Source organism: Heptranchias perlo, chromosome X, assembly GCF_035084215.1.
Source record: "Heptranchias perlo isolate sHepPer1 chromosome X, sHepPer1.hap1, whole genome shotgun sequence".
Taxonomy (NCBI): domain Eukaryota; kingdom Metazoa; phylum Chordata; class Chondrichthyes; order Hexanchiformes; family Hexanchidae; genus Heptranchias; species Heptranchias perlo.
Window position 1 is genome coordinate 2,297,329 of NC_090370.1, and position 26,176 is coordinate 2,323,504.

At 46.0% G+C, this 26,176-nt stretch overlaps 2 protein-coding genes across 4 annotated transcripts in view; one reads left to right on the top strand and one right to left on the bottom strand.

Moving 5' to 3' along the window:
* Window positions 1-20,352, bottom strand: part of LOC137307126 (glutaminase kidney isoform, mitochondrial-like) — a 53,856-nt gene extending 33,504 nt beyond the window's left edge. The window contains exons 1-3 of one of the 3 annotated variants that reach the window (XM_067976444.1): window positions 19,884-20,348; window positions 7,523-7,622; window positions 3,963-4,084 (exon numbers count right to left, since the gene is read on the bottom strand). In XM_067976444.1, the coding sequence (XP_067832545.1) occupies window positions 3,963-4,084; window positions 7,523-7,622; window positions 19,884-20,128 (467 nt within the window). In that variant the 5' untranslated portion in view covers window positions 20,129-20,348. Of the gene's footprint in view, window positions 1-3,962; window positions 4,085-7,522; window positions 7,623-19,883 lie in introns of all 3 variants that reach the window. The other 2 variants (XM_067976445.1, XM_067976446.1) reach the window with 2 other exon arrangements.
* The window catches only part of LOC137307127 (uncharacterized), a 55,626-nt gene that overhangs the window by 21,845 nt on the left and 7,605 nt on the right, over window positions 1-26,176 (top strand). The gene's annotated exons all lie outside the window — the stretch shown is intronic.

The window sequence follows — 26,176 nt, forward strand, 5'->3', positions numbered from 1 at the left end:
GGAGCCGGTAACTCCAGGGTCAGCGCAGTGAGTGGAGAGTATTTAAAGGAGCCGGTAACTCCAGGGTCAGCGCAGTGAGTGGAGAGTATTTAAAGGAGCCGGTAACTCCAGGGTCAGCGCAGTGAGTGGAGAGTATTTAAAGGAGCCGGTAACTCCAGGGTCAGTGCAGTGAGTGGAGAGTATTTAAAGGAGCCGGTAACTCCAGGGTCAGCGCAGTGAGTGGAGAGTATTTAAAGGAGCCGGTAACTCCAGGGTCAGTGCAGTGAGTGGAGAGTATTTAAAGGAGCCGGTAACTCCAGGGTCAGCGTAGTGAGTGGAGAGTATTTAAAGGAGCCGGTAACTCCAGGGTCAGCGCAGTGAGTGGAGAGTATTTAAAGGAGCCGGTAACTCCAGGGTCAGTGCAGTGAGTGGAGAGTATTTAAAGGAGCCGGTAACTCCAGGGTCAGCGTAGTGAGTGGAGAGTATTTAAAGGAGCCGGTAACTCCAGGGTCAGCGCAGTGAGTGGAGAGTATTTAAAGGAGCCGGTAACTCCAGGGTCAGCGCAGTGAGTGGAGAGTATTTAAAGGAGCCGGTAACTCCAGGGTCAGCGCAGTGAGTGGAGAGTATTTAAAGGAGCCGGTAACTCCAGGGTCAGCGCAGTGAGTGGAGAGTATTTAAAGGAGCCGGTAACTCCAGGGTCAGCGCAGTGAGTGGCGAGTATTTAAAGGAGCCGGTAACTCCAGGGTCAGTGCAGTGAGTGGAGAGTATTTAAAGGAGCCGGTAACTCCAGGGTCAGCGCAGTGAGTGGAGAGTATTTAAAGGAGCCGGTAACTCCAGGGTCAGTGCAGTGAGTGGAGAGTATTTAAAGGAGCCGGTAACTCCAGGGTCAGCGCAGTGAGTGGCGAATGTTGATCCTGAGATGTGTCCCTATTAATTATTTTTCTGACCACTCATTTTTAAAAATTTGAGTTTTAAACACCTCTTCTGTGAACCAGTTAATCCCTCCGTTTCCTAAATGAGATGCAGAAGCAGTTACTTCAGCCAACGGTGCGCCTCTCTGGGTGTGTTTGAGTTGTCACTCTAGTCGACCATCAGAACCTGTTCAGAGCACAAGTTCCACGCAATTCCTTTTTTATATTTTCCTGAATTTATGCTGTGAGGGGAAAAAAATTGCACTGACCTCCAGAATAACTGCCTCCTTGAAAAATGACCAGACATATTTAAAAGAACCAAAATACTGTGTATAATTCATCACAAAACAAATGTGGAAGGCAATGTGTTCATAAGTGGAATTCCGTTAGGAGCCATTTTTATTTGCTGGTTAATTCTATCTGCTCCAACAAGAATCTGGCTCTCCTTCAAAACTGGATTTGACTCCAATTATGACATGTAACGAGATGAGTAAATATAAACTCAGCCCTTTAAATACCAGCACAGTGTGGCAGGATGGTTTATGACCTTTCTGACAGCAGTAGGCCCAGGGCAATGCAGGGTCAGGGCTGCCCATGCTCTGCCTGCTATTTTAATATGCAATATCCTATGCAACATTTGAGCGATGTTGCTCCAGATTATTCTGCTGGCCTATGTGGGATCACCTAAACACATTCCAGCCCGTACATCTGTCAGGACATTGTGGTTGAGGCAGCTCCGTCTGCCAACTGCCTGACCACAGAGACACCAGAAAGACTTGGCCCCTCATTCCGCAGAATGGTTTTAACCCCCTCACATCACAAGCCTGACAGCTTTATGAGGAGAAAGATAGAGGAAAAAAAGGAGCCAAAAAAAAAATCACAACAAGCAGTGATCATGAGCTACAAAATGAAGGTTACATTGGGGGCAGCTTTATTGCACCTGATCACCAAATCATCAATCATTTTTGAAAGGGGTAGAAACCTGATTGGAGAGGTTCAAACATGGAGTTGTGGGAAAGATGGGCACGGATTTGGGAGGTGACAACACCGTTAAGGACTTGAGAGGAAAGGGAGGTTGGAGATGGGGCGGTAGTTTGCAATGTCAGAAGGGTCAAGGGTGGAATTTTTGAGGAAGGGGGTGATGATGGCAGATTTGAAAGGGAGGGGGACAGTACCCGAGAAGAGGGAACCGTTTACAATATCAGCTAACATAGGGGCCAGGAAGGGAAGTTGGGTGGTCAGCAGTTTAGTGGGAATAGGATTGAGAGTGAGCAGGAGGTGGGTCTCATGGATGAGGGGAGATAGGAGAGAAGTCAGAGAAAAATGCTAGCTGATGCAATCAAACAAAGAAGGGAGCAGACCTTTATCCCATCAGTTTGGGCTGGATTCAGATCCAGGTCCCAGAGGTGAAAGGGCTTAATCCACTGCCATTACAGTGAGCGGGCATTGGCATCCTTACCAAACCCAGTGCAACAAAAGGATTAAAAAGTTGAGTACCCAATGGGTAACGAGCAGGAAGAATGCTAATCCTTGCTCAGCATACCAACAGCTAACCAAAGACTGACTCATCAGGCACATCATTCAAGTACATCCTTTCCAAACCAGAGACATAATGAGACTCCACAAGGCTGCTTTGGAACAGACATGACGGGAACATGACTCAATGACCAGGTGTTTAAACATCTCATTTAAAGCGTGCATTTTTTAAAAATTCTGTCCCGCGCCCCTCGTTTTCCCCCTCCTCTCCTGAATGAGCTGTGTGGTGCTGTGATACTGGTTCCATGGGTGACACTTGCCTTTCAGTATCTCTCCCAAGTGGCCATTTTGCACGTATTAGCCTAGAGAGTGAATATCTGCGAGCTATTCTAACATGAAAGGATCACAGCCAATGTACACACATGCACTTTTTATTAAGGACATTAGGTAGTGATCAGGAGCAGAAGTGGCTGATTCCCCCCCAACACTCCCCTTCTCCAGCTCTAGGGCCTTGAAGCCATGGCTGAGACCAGCTAATTCGGCTGAGAACTAGGACCGTTCTAATCTTTGATTCAGTTGTGCACTGGGTGGTGACAGAACCACTAAGTAGTTTCAGGGAGTGTAGTTTACATTGAAAGTATTTCTTCCCCCGAATAACATTCCCCTTTAACTGGCATAACGTACCCATGGTACTGGCATTCCATTCCCTCCTGACCCAAATCACACTTGTGCCTAGCTGTCCAGTCACAGTGTTGGTAAGAGAGTCTTATGACTTGATGCAATCTAATGTAATTGTATCTGCAGTCCTCTCCCGTTAAATGAGATGCAGACTAGCTCACATAACTGACCTACCAATGAGGGGCCAGTAAAGCCCCAAGACCCCTCCCCATCCTTCCTGACATTTTCAGCCAGTTGTTGGCTCTTATTTACAATTTCTAAAACCACAAAGCCAAACAGTTCTCAAACAGCTCCTGTCTGCTTTCACTGGGGTTAACTGTGCTTTCCTAGTTAACATTATATTTCATCTGAAAGTCAGTTGTGTCCTAGAATTTTAATTTCCTGTCCTTCTCTCCTCCCCCCTAGTAAAGTTAGAGTGTTCAAAAATGTCAAATTGTTGAATTTATATTGCTCCCTGTGCTCTTGATGGATGATGCTGTGGGTGAAGTCTCAGGTTATCTGTGTAAATCACACCGTGGAACAGTCTATATGAAAAGAGGGGAGTAGCATCTGTTTGGAAATAAAATTGAAGGTTTAAAGGATCTCAGCTTGCCCATAGAGGCCACCAGTGCAGACTTTTGATTGCTGGCTTATAGAGACCTATCCCAAGATTAGGGCAGGTCTGTGGCCAGACTTGGTCATGATTATGATGTTTGAATAAGTTTGAATTGTTTCAGTGTTAATGGCTGAGCTTTGATATCCACCCGTAGTATAAGACGGGGCAGCTCCAAAAGTCCAGGACCCACCAACTCCCAAAATTGACCTCAGATTACAAATCCACAGCTCAGTTGTAAGCAAAGGAAGAATGAATGCCAGAAGACGAGGGGGAAAGCTTTGTTTTCAAAATTAATGAATGATTAATGAATGAATGAGAAGTACTTTCTGAAGAGATGTCTGTCCAGCGTGACTCCACTTGAAGAACTCTGTACTGTCTGACGCAAGAGGTCCATGCAATATTTCAGCCTGGGGTCAGAGGTCAGCAGTCCTGTTGATTTCAATGCCTGTATTTTAAAAAAGGCACAAGTGTGAAGAGATTCAAATTAAATGACATGAAAGGCCACTAGGTATCTGGAAATAGAATATTGCAACATGTTTAAACATAGGCGGTCACACATTTTGAAATGAGTGCTATTTCTTCAATGAAGAAAACATGGATGCGGCAGAACTCCGAAAGGAGACAAAATAAGAGCAACATTTTACTTCATTCTAATTTTTGAAACATTTTCAGAAAAAGTTCTCTCTTTTTCAGTTATCTCTCTGCCTGCCCTTTTCTCTCCTCTCCTGAAGGCGCTGTCTCCTTGCTGGGGTATGATTCCGCTGGGGGCCAGCCACCCTCTGGCACCTCACCCCAGGCGACCATCCTTCAACGTGAGAGTCTGGACATTTGAGTGGTGGCGGGCTATTTAGCCATGGTGGGCATTGCAGCCAAGCCCAATCCTTATCTCACCTGATGACCACACATGTGCACTTCTAGCAGGCATCACTGGATAGTTCGTGATCAGGAGCAGGAACCCTGGCTGATTTTTTTTCTCTCCCTCCCCAACACAAGGTTGCCTGGGGCAATAGCTGTGCATCTTCTGCCACCCTAGCTGAGATCAGCTAACTCAGCACAGGAAAACGGTTTTTCTTTTTTAACTGTAATAAAGATGCATTGACATGGATTATGGAACGAGCGGAGATAGAGACCAACAGAAAAAGAACCTGGTGCTGCACGGCACTAGTAAACTACAGTGTAAAAGAACAATCACATTAAATTCAAAGTTGTGTCTGTGGTGCATCATTCACAAGCAGATATGGAGGCAGTCAGTCTGCTTCCCTAATGGCTGAATCAACGAGGGCATTCCCTATTGTAGTATTGAGCCATACAGACCAGGAAGATCTCAGGTTCAATCCCTGGTCTGTACCGAGTTTATATCAGTAGTAGGGTTGCTACATTTGTTTTCCAGGTGCCCAGGCTAGAGAACATAAGAACATAAGAAATAGGAGCAGGAGCAGGCCAATCGGCCCCTCGAGCCTGCTCCGCCATTCAATAGGATCATGGCTGATCTGATCCTAACCTCAAATCTAAATTCATGTCCAATTTCCTGCCCGCTCCCCGTAACCCCTAATTCCCTTTACTTCTAGGAAACTGTCTATTTCTGTTTTAAATTTATTTAATGATATAGCTTCCACAGCTTCCTGGGGCAGCAAATTCCACAGACCTACTACCCTCTGAGTGAAGAAGTTTCTCCTCATCTCAGTTTTGAAAGAGCAGCCCCTTATTCTAAGATTATGCCCCCTCGTTCTAGTTTCACCCATCCTTGGGAACATCCTTACCGCATCCACCCGATCAAGCCCCTTCACAATCTTATATGTTTCAATAAGATCGCCTCTCATTCTTCTGAACTCCAATGAGTAGAGTCCCAATCTACTCAACCTCTCCTCATATGTCCACCCCCTCATCCCCGGGATTAACCGAGTGAACCTTCTTTGTACTGCCTCGAGAGCAGGAGCAAAACAAAGTCAGAGTTCCCATTTCTGATCATTATCCAGTGGCTCCTGCTGGATAGTGCACTTATGGGCATTGGAGAAGGGCAAGATGGGGGCTTGGCCATGATGCTCTCCACGGTCAAGCAGCCTGTTGAAGCTCATTGACTTGGCTCACACAGGAAGAGTGGCCACTTGGGTCAGGTCCTTTGTGTGGCCGGCACCTGTGAAACAAGAACTAGCCAGTGCTGAACCTCCACCTGAAAAAGTCTTGCTTCATTTGTGGGGGATAATCCCAGGCACAGTAAGTAGCCTCCCACAGGGAGAAGGATATGCAAATTGACTTCTTAGCACCCATAGGTATCGTCCCCCCCCCAACTATGTGGACTAGAGAAGATAGCCCCGTGATGACGAGCTCAGGTCCAATCCCAGCAAGGAAGTGCTTCCAGTCCTCTTTGGAAAACTAGAACCGATTAATGCATCCACTCTATTGAATGTCCAATTGATTGTTTGCATTGTGTAAGTGTTTGCTCAGTGTTGGCTTTCTGCTGTGCTCCTGCTCTGTATTTGTGTTTAAATAAATTAGTCCAAATGAAAAGCCCATCTGCTACTCAGTTGGATTTCGACAATCCAGTCCCTCAAGCAGGTGACCACATCCATCCGAAACTTTCTCACTGCAGATTGGGAAGGAGCAGGGAGCAGCTGGGAACACCTTACATTTAATGTGGCGTTCCAATGCTCGCATTCCCTTTGCTTTGTTTGGATTACTGTTAGTGAGGAATCGAGCATTAAAATGTGAACGAGCAGATTTACAGAAGAGTTGTTAATCATCAACATATTCATTTCTGGAGGTTTTGTTGATATGTTTCCGGGATTATGGGAGGGCTATTCCTGCAAGAGTCAGGACCTTCGGGAGAGACGGGGTAAGGGAGAAAACAAAAAAAACAGCAGCATTTTATCCAAAAGTAGCAAACCTTTGTTTGCCACACACTTAATTCCCTAAGTGAAGAAGCCAGGTGAGGACTCTCTAGGTGCTTCTACAGTACTCAGTAAAACAGTCTCTGTCTATGGAGAGCATCTTCCATGTGCCACTCTCACCCTTTAGTGGGGTGCCAGTCTATGGGTTCCACTGCGCAATGCCGAGACCGGATTGGTGTTGAGTGCAGACACGTGACTGGCTGCCAATGTTCACAGGTATAGGTTAGCTTAAACCATTGGTAGGTTCTAGACCCAGATTTTCATGGATCTACTACAAAGCCATTGGTTCCATAAATGTCAGACCATTTACACTGAGAAGTGCAGTAGACAGAGAGAATTGCATGTCTGTTATTCACTGTGCTGCTGTAATGACTGGACCTTTAGCAAGTACGTGAGACTCTTCCGATATTCCCTCACTCCTTGTACAGGAGGGTCCACTTTCCACCCCCCCCCACCAACACACAAAACCCCCAGCACAGGACATGTTCGAAATGCAGCAAACCCAGAGCTGAATCTGGCCACCCTTTGCTGCAGCTTATTGGAGCACCAATGCATGGTGTTGCAAGGCAGCTGCGATCAGATTTTAAAATAGATTTCGTCAGCCAGGGAAGAGTGTGTGGCCCAGGAAATCTTAAGGAGAGGGGGGGTGGAAAAATCAAATAGATTTCAAAATGAAAGACACTTTCAATATATGTGATCTCATTATTGACAGGATCAGACCATTGGGAATGGTGCTTGAGAAAAGAGCGTCATAGATTGCAAATAGCGCCTGGGTTAATGATTTATAGTGAGACCGAGTTTTTCACACAAAAAAAGCAGCGACTGTCCCTGGAAGGCCCTGAATAAGCTCGGTCTGATACCTTACAGTCAAAGCTGTGTGGTAAAGGTCAGACATAAGCAGCGTAACACAGAATAATAGGATAGGACACATCAAATGGTGTGGCTTTGTGTGAGGAGGTGAGGCAGATTAGCCCCTTGGGTGTGCGTTTGCTTACACTGATAAACTTGGGGATCGGAATCTGCTCCTGTCCCTCGGTGATTGTGTAGAAAAGCATGTCCTCCAGTCCTGGCATCAGGCCCGGTTTGTGCTTCCTCCTGGGGATAAACAAGCGCAGTAAGTGTGACAATAGTATCACATTTCAACAGAGACCCATCAGAATCTGACCTGATCGGGCAGCCAACTGGATCTGTCCAGCAGCACCCTGTAGAAGCTGGATTGCATTGATTTTTCTGCAAACTGCATAACTGGACACCAGCCCAAAACTATTAGTCAGCAAAAACAGGCTGGTCATTTTACGCTGGTGGTTTAATTTCCTCTGGTAGCACATTGGTTGACACCTTAGCGTTAAATTTGATTTTAAATGGGCTAACAACCGGATTAAAATAGTGCACAAAGCAACTGTATGTCAACACATTCACCATTGCAATACCAGATGAAGTTGCAACAACAGCAACCAACAATTAAATAGCACCTGGTAATTTCAGGAGGCTTCATAGAAGAGGGTGCTGAGCACTCGTCGAAGAGTTAAGAGAGATGGTTGAAGAGGTAGGTTTGGAGGAGGCTTTTGAAGGTTGGAGCGAGGTAGCAAGAAAGAATTTACATTTATAAAGCACCTTATCATGTCCTCAGGATGTCCCAAAGTGCTTCACATCCAATGAATGGCTTTGAAGTGTAGTCACTGTTGTTATGTGGACAAACACAGCAGTCAATTTGCGCACAGCAAGGTCCCACAAACAACAAGTGAGATGAATGACCAGTTAATCTATTTTTGATAGTGTTTGAAGGATGAATGTTGGCCAGGACACCAGGTGAACTCCCTGCTCATCTTTGAATAGTGCCATGGGATCCTTTACATTCACCAGAACTACCTGAACAATGCCTTGGTTTAATGTCTCAACCAAAAAATGGATGAGGAATGACTGGTTAGGGAGCATGTTCCAGAATGTAGGGCCAGTACAGCTGAAGGCAGAGTGGAGGAAGACTGGATACGTAGGAGGCCAGAGTCAGAACAGAGGGCAAGTTCAGGGACATAGGGCTGGAGGAGGTTGCTCAGGTAGGATGAGGTGAGGCCATGGAGGAACTTGTAAACAAGAATGAAGATTCTGAATTCAATTTATTGGGGGATATGGAGCCAAAGGAAGTTGGCAAGGACGGAGTAATAGGAGAGTGGGATATGTAGGCAGTGAAGTTTGAAGAGTTGGAGTATACGTAGGGTAGGGAGCGAGGCCAGCAAGGAAACCATTAGAGAAGCCAAGTCTGGAGGTAACAAACCATGGAAAAAGGTTTCAGTGTGATGGATGATATTGCGGAGGTGGAACTAGTTGGCCCTGGTGATGGATGGTACAAATTTTCTGTAGTTTTAAACTCAAGCATGGAGCAGTGGGACTTCCCCACTTCAGCCTTGCTGCTGGAGATGGGGGTGGGGTTGGTGAGCAGGGTCTGGATGCATTCTCACAGAAAGGGATGGTTTGAAGTGGCAAGCAGGCTGCAGGTGCATTTGTCAAGGGGTGGGGGACAGGGCGTGGGAGACAAGAATCACATGTGAATTGACACTCACTGGCTCTCATGCAGCCAGATCAGGGCAGAATAGGTAAAGGCCATTGTGCAGGTCACCCTGCCCTCAGCCGGGGGTTACCATAGCAACAGAAAATTAAGAAAACTGTTTGCGGGTAAATACATATTTTTTTTAAAACCTGCAAGGTACATATTATGGAGGAGAAACAGATATGCATTATATGTGTATTATTGTCATTTTTGCTGTTAAAGGGGTATTCATTGTGGAAAGGGTTATAGTTGCAGAGCTGTGCCAAATGGACTGATGTATGAAATGCAGCCTGGCAGGCCCAAGGAGGCAACTTTTCAACAAGAACTAGCTGCTTTCACACCTATTAAGAAAGGAAAATCTTGCATTTACATTGCGCCTTATCACATCTCGCAGAAGCATCTCAAAGCATTTCACATACAATGAATTACACTGTGCAGTAGCTTAGTATGTGGGTAAACATGGAGACCGTTTTGCGCACAGTAAGGTCCCACAAACTGGTGGGGTTGCTGGAGGGAGGAATGTTGGCCGGGACATTGAAGAAACATCCAGCTCTTCTTCCAATAATACCATGGGATCTTTAACACCCACCTGAATCAGTGATCAGGCATCTAAAGGATGGCACCTCCAACAATGCAACTCAGATTATGCGCTCAAATCCTGGAACAGGCTCGAACCCAACCTTCTGAGTCAGAGGTGAGAGTACTACCACCTGAGCCAAACTACATTACTACGGTCATTTCACATTTGCGCAGTCCTTGCAAGATCAGGATTGTAACACTTGACAAGTAATCGAAGCAGCCTTACTTTTTTAAAATTTGTTCATGGGATGTGGGTGTCGCTGGCGAGGCCAGCATTTATTGCCCATCCCTAATTGCCCTTGAGAAGGTGGTGGTGAGCCACCTTCTTGAACTGCTGCAGTCCGTGTGGTGACGGTTCTCCCACAGTGCTGTTAGGAAGGGAGTTCCAGGATTTTGACCCAGCGACGATGAAGGAACGGCGATATATTTCCAAGTCAGGATGGTGTGTGACTTGGAGGGGAACGTGCAGGTGGTGTTGTTCCCATATGCCCTTGTCCTTCTAGGTGGTAGAGGTCGCGGGTTTGGGAGGTGCTGTCGAAGAAGCCTTGGCGAGTTACTGCAATGCATCCTGTGGATGGTGCACACTGCAGCCACAGTGCGCCGGTGGTGAAGGGAGTGAATGTTTAGGGTGGTGGATGGAGTACCAATCAAGGGGGCTGCTTTGTCCTGGATGTTGTTGAGCTTCTTGAGTGTTGTTGGAGCTACACTCATCCAGGCAAGTGGAGAGTATTCCATCACACTCCTGACTTGTGCCTTGTAGATGGTGGAAAGGCTTTGGGGAGTCAGGAGGTGAGACACTCGCTGCAGAATATCCAGCCTCTGACCTGCTCTTGTAGCCACAGTATTTACGTGGCTGGTCCAGTTAAGTTTCTGGTCAATGGTGACCCCCAGGATGTTGATGGTAGGGGATTCGGCGATGGTAATGCCGTTGAATATCACGGGGAGGTGGTTAAACTCTGTCTTGTTGGAGATGGTCATTGCCTGGCATTTGTCTGGTACGAATGTTACTTGCCACTTATCAACCCAAGCCTGGATGTTGTCCCGGTCTTGCTGCATGCGGGCACGGACTGCTTCATTATCTGAGGGGTTGCGAATGGAACTGTGCAATCATCAACGAACATCCCCATTTCTGACCTTATGATGGAGGGAAGGTCATTGATGAAGCAGCTGAAGATGGTTGGGCCAAGGACACTGCCCTGAGGAACTCCTGCAGCAATGTCCTGGGGCTGAGATGATTGGCCTCCAACAACCACTACCATCTTCCTTTGTGCTGGGTATGATTCCAGCCACTGGAGAGTTTTCCCCCTGATTCCCATTGACTTCAATTTTACTAGGGCTCCTTGGTGCCACACTCGGTCAAATGCTGCCTTGATGTCAAGGGCAGTCACTCTCACCTCACCTCTTGAGTTCAGCTCTTTTGTCCATGTTTGGACCAAGGCTGTAATGAGGTCTGGAGCCGAGTGGTCCTGGTGGAACCCACACTGAGCATTGGTGAGCAGGTTATTGGTGAGTAAGTGCCGCTTGATAGCACTGTCGATGACACCTTCCATCACTTTGCTGATGATTGAGAGTAGACTGATGGAGTGGTAATTGGCCGGATTGGATTTGTCCTGCTTTTTGTGGACAGGATGTATCTGGGCAATTTTCCACATTGTTGGGTAGATGCCAGTGTTGTAGCTGTACTGGAAACAGTTTGGCTAGAGGCGCAGCCAGTTCTGGAGCACAAGTCTTCAGCACTACAGCCGGGATGTTGTCGGGGCCCATAGCTTTTGCTGTATCCAGTGCACTCAGCTGTTTCTTGATATCATGTGGAGTGAATCGAATTGGCTGAAGACTGGCTTCTGTGATGGTGGGGATTTCAGGAGGAGGCCGAGATGGATCATCCACTCGGCACTTCTAGCTGAAGATGGTTGCAAAAGCTTCAGCCTTGTCTTTTGCACTCACGTGCTGTACTCTGCCATCATTGAGGATGGGGATGTTCACGGAGACTCCTCCTCCCGTTAGTTGTTTAATTGTCCACCAGCATTCACGACTGGATGTGGCAGGACTGCAGAGCTTTGATCTGATCTGTTGATTGTGGAATCGCTTAGCTCTGTCTATAGCATGTTGCTTCCGCTGTTTAGCATGCATGTAGTCCTGAGTTGTAGCTTCACCAGGTTGGCACCTCATTTTTAGGTACGCCTGGTGCTGCTCCTGGCATGCTCTTCTACACTCCTCATTGAACCAGGGTTGATCCCCTGGCTTGTTGGTAATGGTAGAGTGAGGAATATGCCGGGCCATGAGGTTATAGATTGTGCTGGAATACAATTCTGCTGCTGCTGATGGCCCACAGCACCTCATGGATGCCCAGTTTTGAGCTGCTAGATCTGTTCTGAATCTACCCCATTTAGCACGGTGGTAGTGCCACACAACACGTTGGATGGTGTCCTCAGTGGGAAGACAGGACTTCGTCTCCACAAGGACTGTGTGGTGACGCTCCTACGAATATTGTCATGGACAGATGCATCTGCGACAGGTAGATTGGTGAGGATGAGGTCAAGTAGGTTTCTCCCTCGTGTTGGTTCGCTCACCACCTGCTGCAGGCCCAGTCTAGCAGCTATTTCCTTCAGGACTCGGCCAACTCGGTCAGTAGTGGTGCTACCGAGCCACTCTTGTTGATGGTCATTGAAGTCCCCCACCCAGAGTACATTCTGTGCCCTTGCTACCCTCAGTGCTTCCTCCAACTGGTGCTCAACATGGAGGAGGACTGATTCATCAGCTGAGGGAGGGCGGTAGGTGGTAATCAGCAGGAGGTTTCCTTGCCCATGTTTGACCTGATGCCATGAGATTTCATGGGGTCCGGAGTCAATGTTGAGGACTCTCAGGACTACTCCCTCCTGACTGTATATCATTGTACCCCCACCTCTGGTGGGACAGGACATACCCAGGGATGGTGATGGAAGAGTCTAGGACGTTGGCTGAAAGGTATGATTCTGTGAGGATGGCTATGTCAGGCTGTTGCTTGACTAGTTTGTGGGACAGCTCTCCAAATCTTGGCACAAGTCCCCAGATGTTAGTGTGGAGGACTTTGCAGGGTCGACTGGGCTTGGTTTGCCGTTGTCATGTCCAGTGCCTAGTGGTCCGTCCGATTTTATTCTTATTATCACTTTTTGTAGCGAGATTGTATAACTGAGAGGCTTGCTAGGCCATTTCAGAGGGCGATTAAGAATCAACCACATTGCTGTGGGTCTGGAGTCACATGAAGGCCAGACCGGGTAAGGACGGCAGGTTTCCTTCCCTAAAGGGCATTTGTGAACCAGATGGGTTTTTACGAAAATCCGGTAGTTTCATGGCCACCATTACTGATACTAGTTTTTTTTATTCCAGATTTTTTATTTAATTAATTGAATTTAAACTCCCCAGCTGCCGTGGTGTGATTTGAACTCATGACTCTGGATTATTCGTCCAGGCCTCTGGATTACTAGTCCAGTAACATAACCACTATACTACCATACTGCAAGCTTGCTTTCCTACACAAGAGCCATCTGACCCCAGAAACAATTTTAATAAAGGACTCCCTTGTAAGACTATGTATAACTGAAATGATGTTTTGTACAATATGCAGTGGCAGGTGATTTTGTATTTGAGAGCATCAACATTGCATGGCACAGGCAGACCCAGTTGGGGATCTATAGGAAAATAACAAAAAAGAGGCAACATTGCCTTGACAAGAGGTTTATGGTGAAGATGAAAATGTGACTGACTGACTGGAATTTAGATGGCAACTAATCTTGTGCCAGCGCCTCAGGTGAAACTGAGATTAGGGCATGTTTGAATAAGAAACAATTACTTGATTGGTCCTACTGGCCACATCAAATTTCTGGTTGCAATTTAGAAATTCCTGTCCCCTCAAAGTGTTTGGCGGACTGATATGGAAGGAGGGTTCCTGGATGTTGCACATTGACCAACACACTCCATGACATGACAGACGATATCTTCTAGGACATTCTTAGCAGTGTTGAGACCAATACACGTTAGGAAAAATTGCATTTAATTCAATACACTTCTTAATTAATCACTTTAATTTGCTTCCAACCCCATCAGTGACAGACTGTGCACCAACTGGGTGGTGACCTGCTGCCAGGTCTCCGCCAATGCTGTTCTGAGCTGGCTACTAGGACATGCACAAGGGCCACCCAGGGAATGACTGCCACTGATTTATCCTGTTACACCCTCTCCTCCACCTCGACGCCCTGAAGCGCAGAACCTCCCATACATCTGGAACCAGAAACTCAGTGATATAGCGGACTAAACCTGCATGCCACGACTCCATAGCACTTTCTGTTGATGCTTCAAAGTTCTGTGCCACTGTGCCAAGTCCTTGCTGGCATAGTGATAGTTGGCACCAGCACAGTGTGACATCTGTTGGGGGTGGGGTGGCTGATTAAAAGGGTTTGCAACATAATTACAATGTCTTTACAGAGAAATGAATGTAGATTTTCAGGTCATCTGTACCGGCTGTGCAAGTGCAGAATGGGTGCAGGGGATTTGGGGGGAAGCAAGCCTTAGACATGCTTTATACCCTATCCTTTTGCACACAATTTTTCATCTGGCTACATTTTGTGTCTGAGAGTGTCTGCACACATTTCATTTTGTAGTCTCACTAAGGCCTCAGAATATATTCAAATACATTTAAATGAATACCAGACTCAATCTTCCAGTTTTTGCAACAGGACTGCATCTTTTCCCCACAAAGCCCATTTTGAATGGGTGCAAGAGAAGCTCAGTGTGTGATGGAACTCTTAACGAGAAAAGGCTTTTGGATATTACTTGGGTCCATTGCTTACAGATCCTTTTTAGTGCTGTGTTGTTTTTATTAGAGACTTATTTTTCAATGTTTCTGTAATTTTTATTAATATGACTTTGTGGAAATTTTTGAGGACAATTTTCACTTACTCAGTTACAATAAGTTTGGTTTTAAGCATCACAAAAACAAAGTCCGTTATTGCCTACTAAACCACCGGAAAGTGAACTGTAAGTGAAGCATTTACAGGACTATGGCAGAACAGGAACAGGTGAGAGGGCACCTGAGAAGGAGTTCTTCCAATATCAACTTTCACGGGAGGTCAAGGCATCAGAGTGTAGCGGCAGGCAGGAACTGAAGCTTATGATGGGTGTTGGTTTGGATGTGCCCCAAATATAGAATTTCATGGTTGAAGGGGTACAATATGAAAGAAGGCATGCCAAGGAGATCAGTAGGCACCTGAGCTGCATTGCCCTCACCTGCCATTATGCCACCAACCATACCTGCAGACCTTACCGTACCTACCAATGACGAAGGACAACTGCCTCCGCAGGCTCTGGGTCAGAAAGGAGCCAGTTGCAGAGCTTTGCCATCTGATACAAGGACATCTTCAGCCAACAGGCAACATTTGCGTAGCATTGCCAGTGGCAAGCAAGATCATTATTACCTTCAACTATTTGCATCCAGTTTATTCCAGCACTGATGTACAGCTAATGTGCCAGTCACACATGTATTAAACAAGCGACTGATGAATTGGTTGGTATGGCCAGCCCTTTTATCCCTTTTCCCACTGAATAGCAACAGGAGCATGACATGGCTGCCCAATGTTACCACGTTGGTGTATTTGAGAGAGTACAGGGGTTCTCTGCTGGCAGCCATATAAACATCTGGGCAGCAGGTTCCTGCTGCTCCTCTGGCAGCATCACTTGTTCCTCCTCACCTGCACACCATGAGTCACCCAGTGCTACCTCCACAAACTCACGAACTACATCCTCCAGATGTGTGTGCTGGTGCTTGCAAATGTTGGCAAGAAGATTGCAGGGTGCTGTGAAGTTCTGTCTTGCCCTGGCTCACTGACATTGTTGACAGGCTGCTGCTTGAGCCCAACAATGATGGGGAAGCAACTGATGTTACAATGCTGTATCCAAGAGATACCTTCCAACAGAGCTCACATTACAAGATATCAACTGTGCATGCTGTTTGTGTTGTTGTGGGCGTGACAGAGGTTGAGGGCAAGTTGCAAGATCTGGATGGTACTAGCCCACAGGAGGCCTGCAGCTTCACCTCCTCTTACTGCTTCAATTCCCTTAGCGGTATGGCTGTCCAGGTTGGCCTCCTCCAAAGTAGCTGAAGGCTGCTAATCTCTGAGACCTCCTCCTGTCCAAGGTGCCAACTTGTTGCACAAGAAGAGAAGTAGGTTGAAGGAGCACGTGCACACTTGTGTATGTATTGATGTCAGGACTGTTCAACCTGCAGCCCTAAAACCACTTGTGGCTCCCGAGCCTGGGCATTCCATCCCTCTAAGCCGGGGTATGGATCTCAGTCCTATTTGTATTTATATTTCTTATTTTCTGGTTTGTTGTCTGAATTTTGTGGGAAAGGCCATTTCTCACTGATGGATAAATTCTAAATCGGAGCACCCGGATCTGTTAGAGTCAGCAACCTGAGATGTGTGGGGATTAATGGGAACACGGGTTTTAAACTACAGGTGACCCCCAAGGCTCCATGGGACACACCTGTGTGGCGCACGGAGACAAAAGCTTGGACAGGCGTGGTTTATGTACAATGTTTATGTATTTCTAGCATCGCAACTGTGGAGATCTGAAACTGGCCTCCACAATTCCCAGCCCCTCAGATGGTATATAACAGCTGCAAAAAAAATTGTAAATTTTCATTGCTGACTTTTCTAAAGTAGGACAGAAATCTCCAGACCCCACTTCTTAATTCATAAAACAAGAAAATAAATATTACATCTTGTTCCAGTTTTATTTGGTACTGAGATGCTACTGCAGTCTTCAAAAGGGTTAATTACTGCCACATGATAATAAACAAATCGATCCGGCAGATACCAGGGACAAATTACCATCTAATTTGTTCTATTAGTTTGTCCTGCAGTATTCTTTTAATTGGAATAATGGTACTGAGACAGGAAATCTCAGTACAGTATTGATTAATGTTGCAGATAAGTCACTTCTGTGCCTCGATATCTAATGACCCTATTAAAAATCCAGCATTGAGGTACAGTCCCAACCAGATCTCTTAAGAACAACAAAGGAGGAAAGGGAACCTTATCTGGTTATAATTGAGAGCCCCTACTTTTAATATGTTCTCTCAGATCAATCAATATATAGTTGTGTCCAAAGTCCCAACGGAACCAATATCCTCAAACCTTAAGTCTAAGGCTGGCTGTTAAAACACCGTTCTATTCAGTAGCAAACGTGAGCCCTCAGCTTGGGTATTGGACTGTCAGAACTCGATGACGGTTTATACGAAGACACTTCAAAATGAGAACAGACAGAAAAAGGATACTTATAGATAATAATGATTTTAGACTGATTAATAGCGAGATGCTCCATTTAAGCTCAGTTTCTCAAAGGTGCTGCTCTGATGTCTTGGTGGGTTCTGCTGGTGAGTAGCTGAACCATACAAACCAGGAAAATCCCAGGATCAGCTTGCCCTGGGTTTATGCTGTTAACTGCTCTCAGCTGGGGGGGCTGTGGTAAGGCCTCAGTGCCTCTAGGTTAGTGAAGGGAAAATTAGCCAGTGTTCCCTGAAGTGCTGTGACCTACAAGGCTACTGACCAAGTGCTGGAAAGTGGGATTAGGCTGGGTGGCTCATTTTCAGCTGGCGCAGACATGATGGGCCGAATGGCCTCCTTCTGTACTGTAAATTTTCTGATTCTAAGATTCCCAGCAACCCCTGCTACAAATGCCAGTGTGAATGGGGAGTGGGGAGAGGATCAGGCTCACTTGTAATGGCCACTTTCATTGAACACCCTACTGACACTCACTATCTAGCCTCACACTTGAAGAATGGGCACTTGGCAAGGTACCCTGGGGGAAGCTGGCACTCTGTCGAGCTTTGCCCAGCAAGTAGCCAACACCTTCAGGAGAGGGAGGAGGAAAGAAAATGAACAAAGAAAGAGATTGTTTTATATATAAAAGTGGCATCATAATGGTTTGGGGAGTTTCTGAGCAAACCCAGTGCCTGTATCAGTCTGCCTGGAATTCCAGTTCAGAGCATGTTAGTAAACTTTAAACAAAGCCACGTTTGTTTTGGTGACATGATCAAAAACTTGTTGCTATCATCATACCAATTACAGACCTGTAAAAGGACAGCATTTTATCAGATTGGTGATGCCTTTAACATGATACCAGACAGCTTCCAGAAACCGAGACCTTCCACGCATAACTGTCACTTCAGATGGAGTCCAATTGTACTCAATTATTAAACTTGTCCTCACATTCTTGTAGGATTCACGAGTGCTCCATAACAAGTTTCAAACACTGGTACCCTTCCTTTTTGGAAGGTTGGGCGGGGTGGGAGGGGTAGGGAGGCTAATAGAAACTCCGCCCTTGTAGCTGGATGACAATGAAATGAACAGTAAGACAGGAGTTATCCTCCGGCCTGCCCACAGGATGGATGTGAGGGACTTTCACTCTTCAGCCCATGATGTGCTGCTCTGACTCCTGAGTTATACTTGTGTCAATGCAAAGCGGACACCACTTGGCACTGATACAGAAGTGGCTTCCAGAGCGGGTAGCTGCTGGGGCACACCCTGTGGAATCGGACAGTGTAGTTATACTGCAGATTGACACTAGTATGGGTTTTAAACCAGTGTAAATGGACCAAATTACACTGCTCCACACACTCTGCCCTCAATTAGGGGAAAGATGTATATATGTGTGTGTGTGTGTGTGTGTGTACTGGGTCTTATTGTTAGAAAAGAATTGATGGGCCAGCCAACATATATAACTAAGATTTCCTGTGCTCTTTTTAAACTTTAATTTTAACATTTAAAAGGGCAGCTCTGCACTACTGGTAGTTATACTTAGTTATCATCTTAGTATTTTAGTTATCAAGATAGGCTAAAAGAGCTGGGACTCCACACCTTAGGGAAGCGTAGTCTTAGGGGTGATTTGATCGAGGTTTATAAGATGATGAAGGGAATAGATTGTGTTCGAATAGACAGTTTGTTCCAATTAAATAGGTTAGGGAGGACAATTTTAAATTGTATAAGGCCAAACTAGGTTAGATGTCAGGAGGTGGTTCTATATCGGAGAACGGCGGGTCTGTGGAACAGGCTGCCAGCTCGTGCGGTGGACGCCGATTGGCTGAATTCCTTCGAGCGAGAGCTGGACCTGTTTCTGTCTGGGGTGGGGATCACATTGTACAAAGAGGTGGGTACCCGGAAACCTTAATCAAAACCGGAGCGATCTCTTGGACTAGGTTCCATCGCCCACGGGGGGGGGGGGGGGGGGAGAGAGAGGAATCTCCCTGATTTTTTTTCCCCCAAATTGTCCTGGGTTTCCATCTGGTTTTTCACCTCTCCCAAGAGCTTACGTGGCTTTCGAGTGGGATGGGGAGTGTATATTGTGATGCACAAGGCATCGCAGTTGTGTGGGACAGGCTGGATGGACCAGAGGGTCTTTTCTTGTCTGTCATTGTTCGTATATTGTCGTTTTGTGTTGTGAGAATGTTACCTACGGGTAGCAGGTCAGCTGTTCCCTTCCGATGATACTGTCCGGTACCGCGAAGAGTGCACCTCGAGAGAGAGAGAATCCACACTGCAGGTGCAGATCCGCTCAGTCAAACTCATGGTTGAGAGATTCGCAGATTACTGGAAATTCAAACACTGCAACCAGCAGATTAAATGACGCGAAAAACAATCCACAGGAGGTTAATTATTTTTAAAAGCTTATTATTTTTGAGCAGGACATTTTCCGCTCCTTCCTGAGGCAGTCATTACAACATATAAACACGTGAATGCATTTCTATTTCTAATATGCTTTGAATAAAGTGAGATATTACAATGTAGGAGTACCTGTTGGTTACTCCTCGTAGCCTAGATTAACCTTTCCACTGTGAGCTTTCCTTTAACCTTTCCTAGATTAACGATTACGTATCCATTCAGATTGTAAGTAGGAAATGACTGTGGCAACTTGTTGTTATCTGCTTGTATTGATTAGTACACAATGTAGATTTAAAACACGGTGTATTGGTCATTTCAGCGGAGCTTATGGATAAAATGGTTGAAATGAGTAACAGTGAAAGAGACTCGATCCTGTCCGTATCAATAAAAAGTAACACCGGCGATCTAAAGTCGAGCCAACGTTAACCTGTCCCTTTCTCTTCACAAATGCTGGCTGACCTGTGGTGTGAGTGTTTTTGAAATAAAAAGTGAAGCCGACTGGATTTCAGTGACTGTCGGTGGATGTATTTTACTCACGATTCTTTCCGAATGACCCCGCTCTCATTCGCCTTTTTGACCTCGGGCTTGGAAGGGTTCAAGAGAGGATTTATCTCATAACCGCCCACGCCGCTCGCCGCTCGCCCCCCGGCCCAGCCCGCCGCGGGGGGGTGTTGCCATTTCCACAGCCGATTGATGAAGCCGTTGGGTTTTTCTGAACAGTTGGCGGCTCGAAAGTGACAAACTCCCGTAGTGAAGCCAGGCAGTGATTTTAAACGATGCATTCCAGAAGAAAGCCGGTCAGATTCTTCTCTTCGCTGATGTAACGACCCCTTTTCCTCTAATATATCTGCCTAGTTAACTCTTCTCTACGGTATTCTTTCTCTTACCCTTCACTAAATCAGAATCTCTTTTCCAGACTGTCAGTCACTTACTCTCCTCTCTCCCATCTATCAATTTGTGCTGGGGCGGGACACGCGGCACAAGCAAACTTTACAAGAGGAGGTAGGACTAAGGGCTAGAATGACAGGGTGACCGTCCAACCAGAAGCGCCGCAACCTGGAAAGCGGAGCCGTCACTGGCTGAAGGGAGGAGGCGGGGTATTAGCACGTTAGGCTGCCCTGCCACGCGTGAAATTCGGCGGATTTGCCATTGGGCAGTATGGAGAGAGGGGAAGGGGCATTGCTGGTACCTGGCATCGATTGTGGAGTGGGAGGCACTGGAGGACGAAGGGTGTCACCCACGATTTTCTGACTCAAAGGCGAGAACGTTACCCTCTGAGCTGAAGGTAACACTAAAAAATCAAAACTAAGCACACTCACAGATACAAAAGAAAGGGCATTTGTGTGGGTACCAAAATTATGAAACTGATGAAGTGGAAAAATACGTGGACTCATCTTTAAAAATACATTTTAAGATTTCTGGCTTTCTTGACTCAAGTAGGCTGCAAATTCCACTAATGTCCTGGTAGGTCTTCCTGTCATTCCCTTTCGTGGGTATGGAACTTCATCCTTGTTTGACATCACACGTGAGGGATTGTAACAAATTCTCCCAGGAACGCTGCAGCTGTACATGCACGTTCATAAGTGTATAGGTGTCAGTTGTAGCTCAGTGGGTAGCACTTTTGCCTCTAAGTCAGAAGGTCATGGTTTCAAGTCCCACTCCAGAAACTTGAACCTTATAAACCAGACTAGTACTGAGGGAGTGCTGCACTATCTTTTGGATGAGATGTTAAACTGAGGCCCCATCTGCCCTCTCGGGTGGGTGTAAAAGATGCTATGGCACTATTGGAAGAAAAGCAGAGGGATTCTTCCTGGTGTCCTGGGCCAATAGTTATCCTTCAACCAACATAACTAAAAAACAGATTATCTGCTCATTATCTCATTGCTGTTTGTGGGATCTTGCTGTGCACACATTGACTGCCGCGTTTCCTACATTACAACAGTGACTACACATCAAAAATGTGCTTCATTGGCTGTAGAGTGCTTTGGGACATCCTGAGATCTTGAAAGGCGCAAGTTCTTTCTTTTCTTTACACTGAACCACATGACAGGTTGGTATTGATTACAGGGGAAATGTATGGTCACGTAAACTTCTTATGCTTATAGGACAACCATTAAAGGAGCATGCTGACCTTTGTGAGGTTGTTAGGGAAACGTTTTGGTGATTATGCATTTCACATTGTAATAATCTTGTTTCCCTTGGGAAAATGGCACTTGAGTTATGCAATAAGGAGTATGCAATAAAACCTTTTGCCAAGTCCAAAACGGAACCCAGAGCAGGATAGGCCGGAGTCATGGCTTTAATTCAGATGTTTGATTTGCTGGTGATGGAAGTTCATTGTAAACCTTAACCTCCATAACATGGGACACAGAGAACTTTTTTTTAAAAAAAAGACATATTCTGACAAACAGACTTTTAATGGTTTACATTAAAAACTGGACTGTCTGGAACACAACCCTGTGACTTTAGGCACAATGCCATTGTGATGTGTGATTCTCCTCCCCCTAAAATGGTGGGAATTCCCTCCCCTCAAGTGAAAGAAAGAAAGAACTTGCATTTATATAGCACCTTTCATGACCTTGGGACATTCCAAAGCGCTTCACAGCCAATGAAGTACTTTTGAAGTGTAGTCACTGTTGTAATGTAGGAAACACAGCAGCCAATTTGCACACAGCAAGATCCCACAAACAGCAATGTGATAATAACTACATAATTTGTTTTCAGTGTTGGTTGAGGGATAAATATTGACCAGGACACCAGACAGAACTCCCCTGCTCTTCTTCAAGATAGTGCATGGGACCTTTTACATCCACCTGAGAGGGCAGTCAGGGCCTTGGTTTAACATCTCATCCGAAAGATGGCACCTCCAACAGTGCAGCACTAGAAGTGTCAGCCTAGATTTTAGGCTCAGTACTTTTGTACTCAAGTCTGTGGAGTAGGACTTGACCCCACAACCATCTGACCCAGAGGCAAGAGTGCTACCCACTGAGCCACAGCTGACTCCAAGTGCTAGCTGGGCTCAGTGTGTAACCCTCTCGCCTGTGAGTCAAAAGGTAGCCCGTTCAAGTTCCACCCCAGAGATTGAGTGCAAAATATAGGTTGACACTAGTGGAGTTCTGAGAGAGTGCTGCAGTGTCAGAGATGCCATCTTTCAATGAAATGTTAAACTGAGGCCTCGTCTGTTTGTTCATGTGGATGTTAAAGATCCCATGACCAAATATGGAGAAAAGCCGCATGGTGTCCTGGTCAACATTCCAACACCACCAAAACACATTTAACTTATTGTTTGTTGGACTTGCTGTGGGCAAATTGGCTGTTTTGTTTGCCTACATAACAACAGTGACTACACTTCAGAAGTGCATCATTGGTTGTGAAGCATTTTGATAAGGTGCTATCTAAATGCAAGTTCTTTCTATCTTGTTCTCTACTGTGTCTCCTCAGCACTGACCCAATCTGGGTTTGGTTTACTTGACCCAAGTGGCCATTCTTCATCTGTGAGGCTGCACAGTAAGTGTTGGAAGGCTTTTCAACTGTGGGGAGGCATCGCAGCTGAGAACAGGCACAACCACTGGACACAGACTAAGGGTTGAACCTGGGACCTTGGTCTATATAGTTTAGGTCCATGGTGCATTTACCCACTGAATCATGAGGAAGGAGGAGCCAATGAGCCTCCTTTAACTGAAGATGAAGACCTGACAATTCATTGGTGAGTCATCAAGGACCTTACAATTGGTTTATTAAGACATCTTAAGATCTGTTTAAACAATCTGTAGTTCATTTTTAAAAATTAAGTTAAAGTGTTGTTGCCACAAGGGTAAATCCATGTTGGCCGGATTAAGTCAAGCTGCTGGTACAAGTTAATGATATTTTTGATCATGGTGTGTTGCAGCTGAGTTTTCACAGCAGGTTGATTCAAGAATTGAGCCTGCCTGAAAATTTCCCAATACAACACACTCCCTTAAAACATTCTTTATTTATAATGAGGAGTCTTTTATATGGAGGAGACACTTCAGTACTCTTTATGAGATCATCCCTATCTCCAGAAATGAGTAGTCACGATTCTTTGAAGCACCATGGCGAAGATGAAGACTTAGCAAGACCATCTTGGCCAAAAATTAAGGACAACAGAAAGTATTAAATAAGGCAAGGGGGGCAGAAATTCGAATTACGTACCAAATGGGCGCGAAATTGGTGTAGCGACCACTTCGTGCGCCAGTCGTGCAAGCCTGAGGCCCGAGCCATGGTTGAGATTGTCAATATTGATGGAAAATACCTCCTGTGCAGTATGTGCACTGAAATTGTATGTTACTGGACTAGTAATCTAGAGGCCTGGTGTAATAGTCCAGGCGAGCATGAGTTAAAATCCCACCATTGCAGTTTGAGAATTTGAATTCAGTTTTTAAAAAAATCTGGAAATAAAAAGCAGTAAAAGTGACCATGAAGCTGTTGGATTGTCATAAAAACACAACTGATTCACTAATGTCTTTCGGCGAAAGAAACCTGCCGTCCTTACCCAGTCTGGCCTGTACGTGACTCCAGTCCCACACCAACATGATTGACTCTTAACTTCCCTCTGAAGACACTAAGCTGTATCAAACAGAAGGTTCACCACCTTCTCAGGGCAACTAGGAATTGCCAATAAATGCCAGTGATGTCCACATCCTGAGAATGAATTTTAAAAAGTGTTTTATAAATGGGTTTATGATTTTGTTACACAGAGTGCACAGGGTAAATCTCCCCGCCATCGCCTCTTGCTGTGGGCAGTTTTGTGCTATGGGCCTTTGCCATTTATTTTTTTTTATTCGTTCATGGGATGTGGGCGTCGCTGGCAAGGCCGACATTTATTGCCCATCCCTAATTGCCCTTGAGAAGGTGGTGATGAGCCGCCTTCTTGAACCGCTGCAGTCCGTGTGGTGAAGGTTCTCCCCCAGTGCTGTTAGGGAGGGAGTTCCAGAATTTTGACCCAGCGACGATGAAGGAACGGCCGATATATTTCCAAGTCGGGATGGTGTGTGACTTGGAGGGGAACGTGCAGGTGGTGTTGTTCCCATGTGCCTGCTGCTCTTGTCCTTCTCGGTGGTAGAGGACACGGGTTTGGGAGGTGCTGTCGAAGAAGCCTTGGCGAGTTGCTGCAGTGCATCCTGTGGATGATACACACTGCAGCCACAGTGCGCCGGTGGTGAAGGGAGTGAATGTTTAGGGTGGTGGATGGGGTGCCAGTCAAGCGGGCTGCTTTATCTTGGATGGTGTCGAGCTTCTTGAGTGTTGTTGGAGCTGCACTCATCCAGGCAAGTGGAGAGTATTCCATCACACTCCTGACTTGTGCCTTGTAGATGGCGGAAAGGCTTTGGGGAGTCAGGAGGTGAGTCACTCGCTGCAGAATACCCAGCCTCTGACCTGCCCTTGTAGCCACAGTATTTATATGGCTGGTCCAGTTAAGTTTCTGGTCAATGGTGACCCCCAGGATGTTGATGGTGGGGGATTCGGCGATGGTAATGCCGTTGAATGTCAAGGGGAGGTGGTTAGACTCTCTCTTGTTGGAGGTGGTCATTGCCTGGCACTTGTCTGGCGTGAATGTGACTTGCCACTTATCAGCCCAAGCCTGGATGTTGTCCAGGTCTTGCTGCATGCGGGCTCGGACTGCTTCATTATCTGAGGGGTTGCGAATGGAACTGAACACTGTGCAATCATCAGCGAACATCCCCATTTCTGATCTTATGATGGAGGGAAGGTCATTGATGAAGCAGCTGAAGATGGTTGGGCCTCGGACACTGCCGTGAGGACACTGGGTATAGATTGTCTTCACGTAGAACCGCAACAGCCAACAGAGAGAAAAGATTTTCATCCCATCAGTCTGGACAGGATTCAAACCAAGTGGAAAGACAGTGTCTAACCCACTGTGCTGTCCAATTTCCATCCTGTTAGGAACATATCAAATCCCTCCACCTCTGGTAATAAATGAATGTATTTATTATCCAGGTGTGAGGATGAGTTGTAAATGACCACTGTCCCCTGGTGGAGAGCACACACAAAACTCAGTAAGTAATAAGCTGGATTCAGCAAATTACATTTAAATTTCCAACAGATACTTTCTTTTGTAATATTTCTGTATTTCTAAATAAAATTAGTAAATTGGTGATTAACAACAACAACAATAACAGATTTTGTTTATTGCTGAGATTCAGATTTCTCTTTTTTTATATCTTTTTTGGTCATTTTTTGCTTTCACCAGGGTCAGTAATGTCACTGCTGCACAGTACATACAGTTCAAATTTAAGCATTCAGTGTTAGTATGAAACACTCCCAGGGCAGGTACAGCACGGGTTAGATACAGAGTAAAGCTCCCTCTACACTGTCCCATCAAACACTCCCAGGGCAGGTACAGTGTTAGATACAGAGTAAAGCTCCCTCTACACTGTCCCATCAAACACTCCCAGGGCAGGTACAGCACGGGTTAGATACAGAGTAAAGCTCCCTCTACACTGTCCCATCAAACACTCCCAGGGCAGGTACAGTGTTAGATACAGAGTAAAGCTCCCTCTACACTGTCCCATCAAACACTCCCAGGGCAGGTACAGGGTTAGATACAGAGTAAAGCTCCCTCCACATTTTCCCAATAAACACTCCCAGGGCAGGTACAGGGTTAGATACAGAGTAAAGCTCCCTCCACATTGTCCCAATAAACACTCCCAGGGCAGGTACAGAGTTAGATACAGAGTAAAGCTCCCTCTACACTGTCCCATCAAACACTCCCAGGGCAGGTACAGTGTTAGATACAGAGTAAAGCTCCCTCTACACTGTCCCATCAAACACTCCCAGGGCAGGTACAG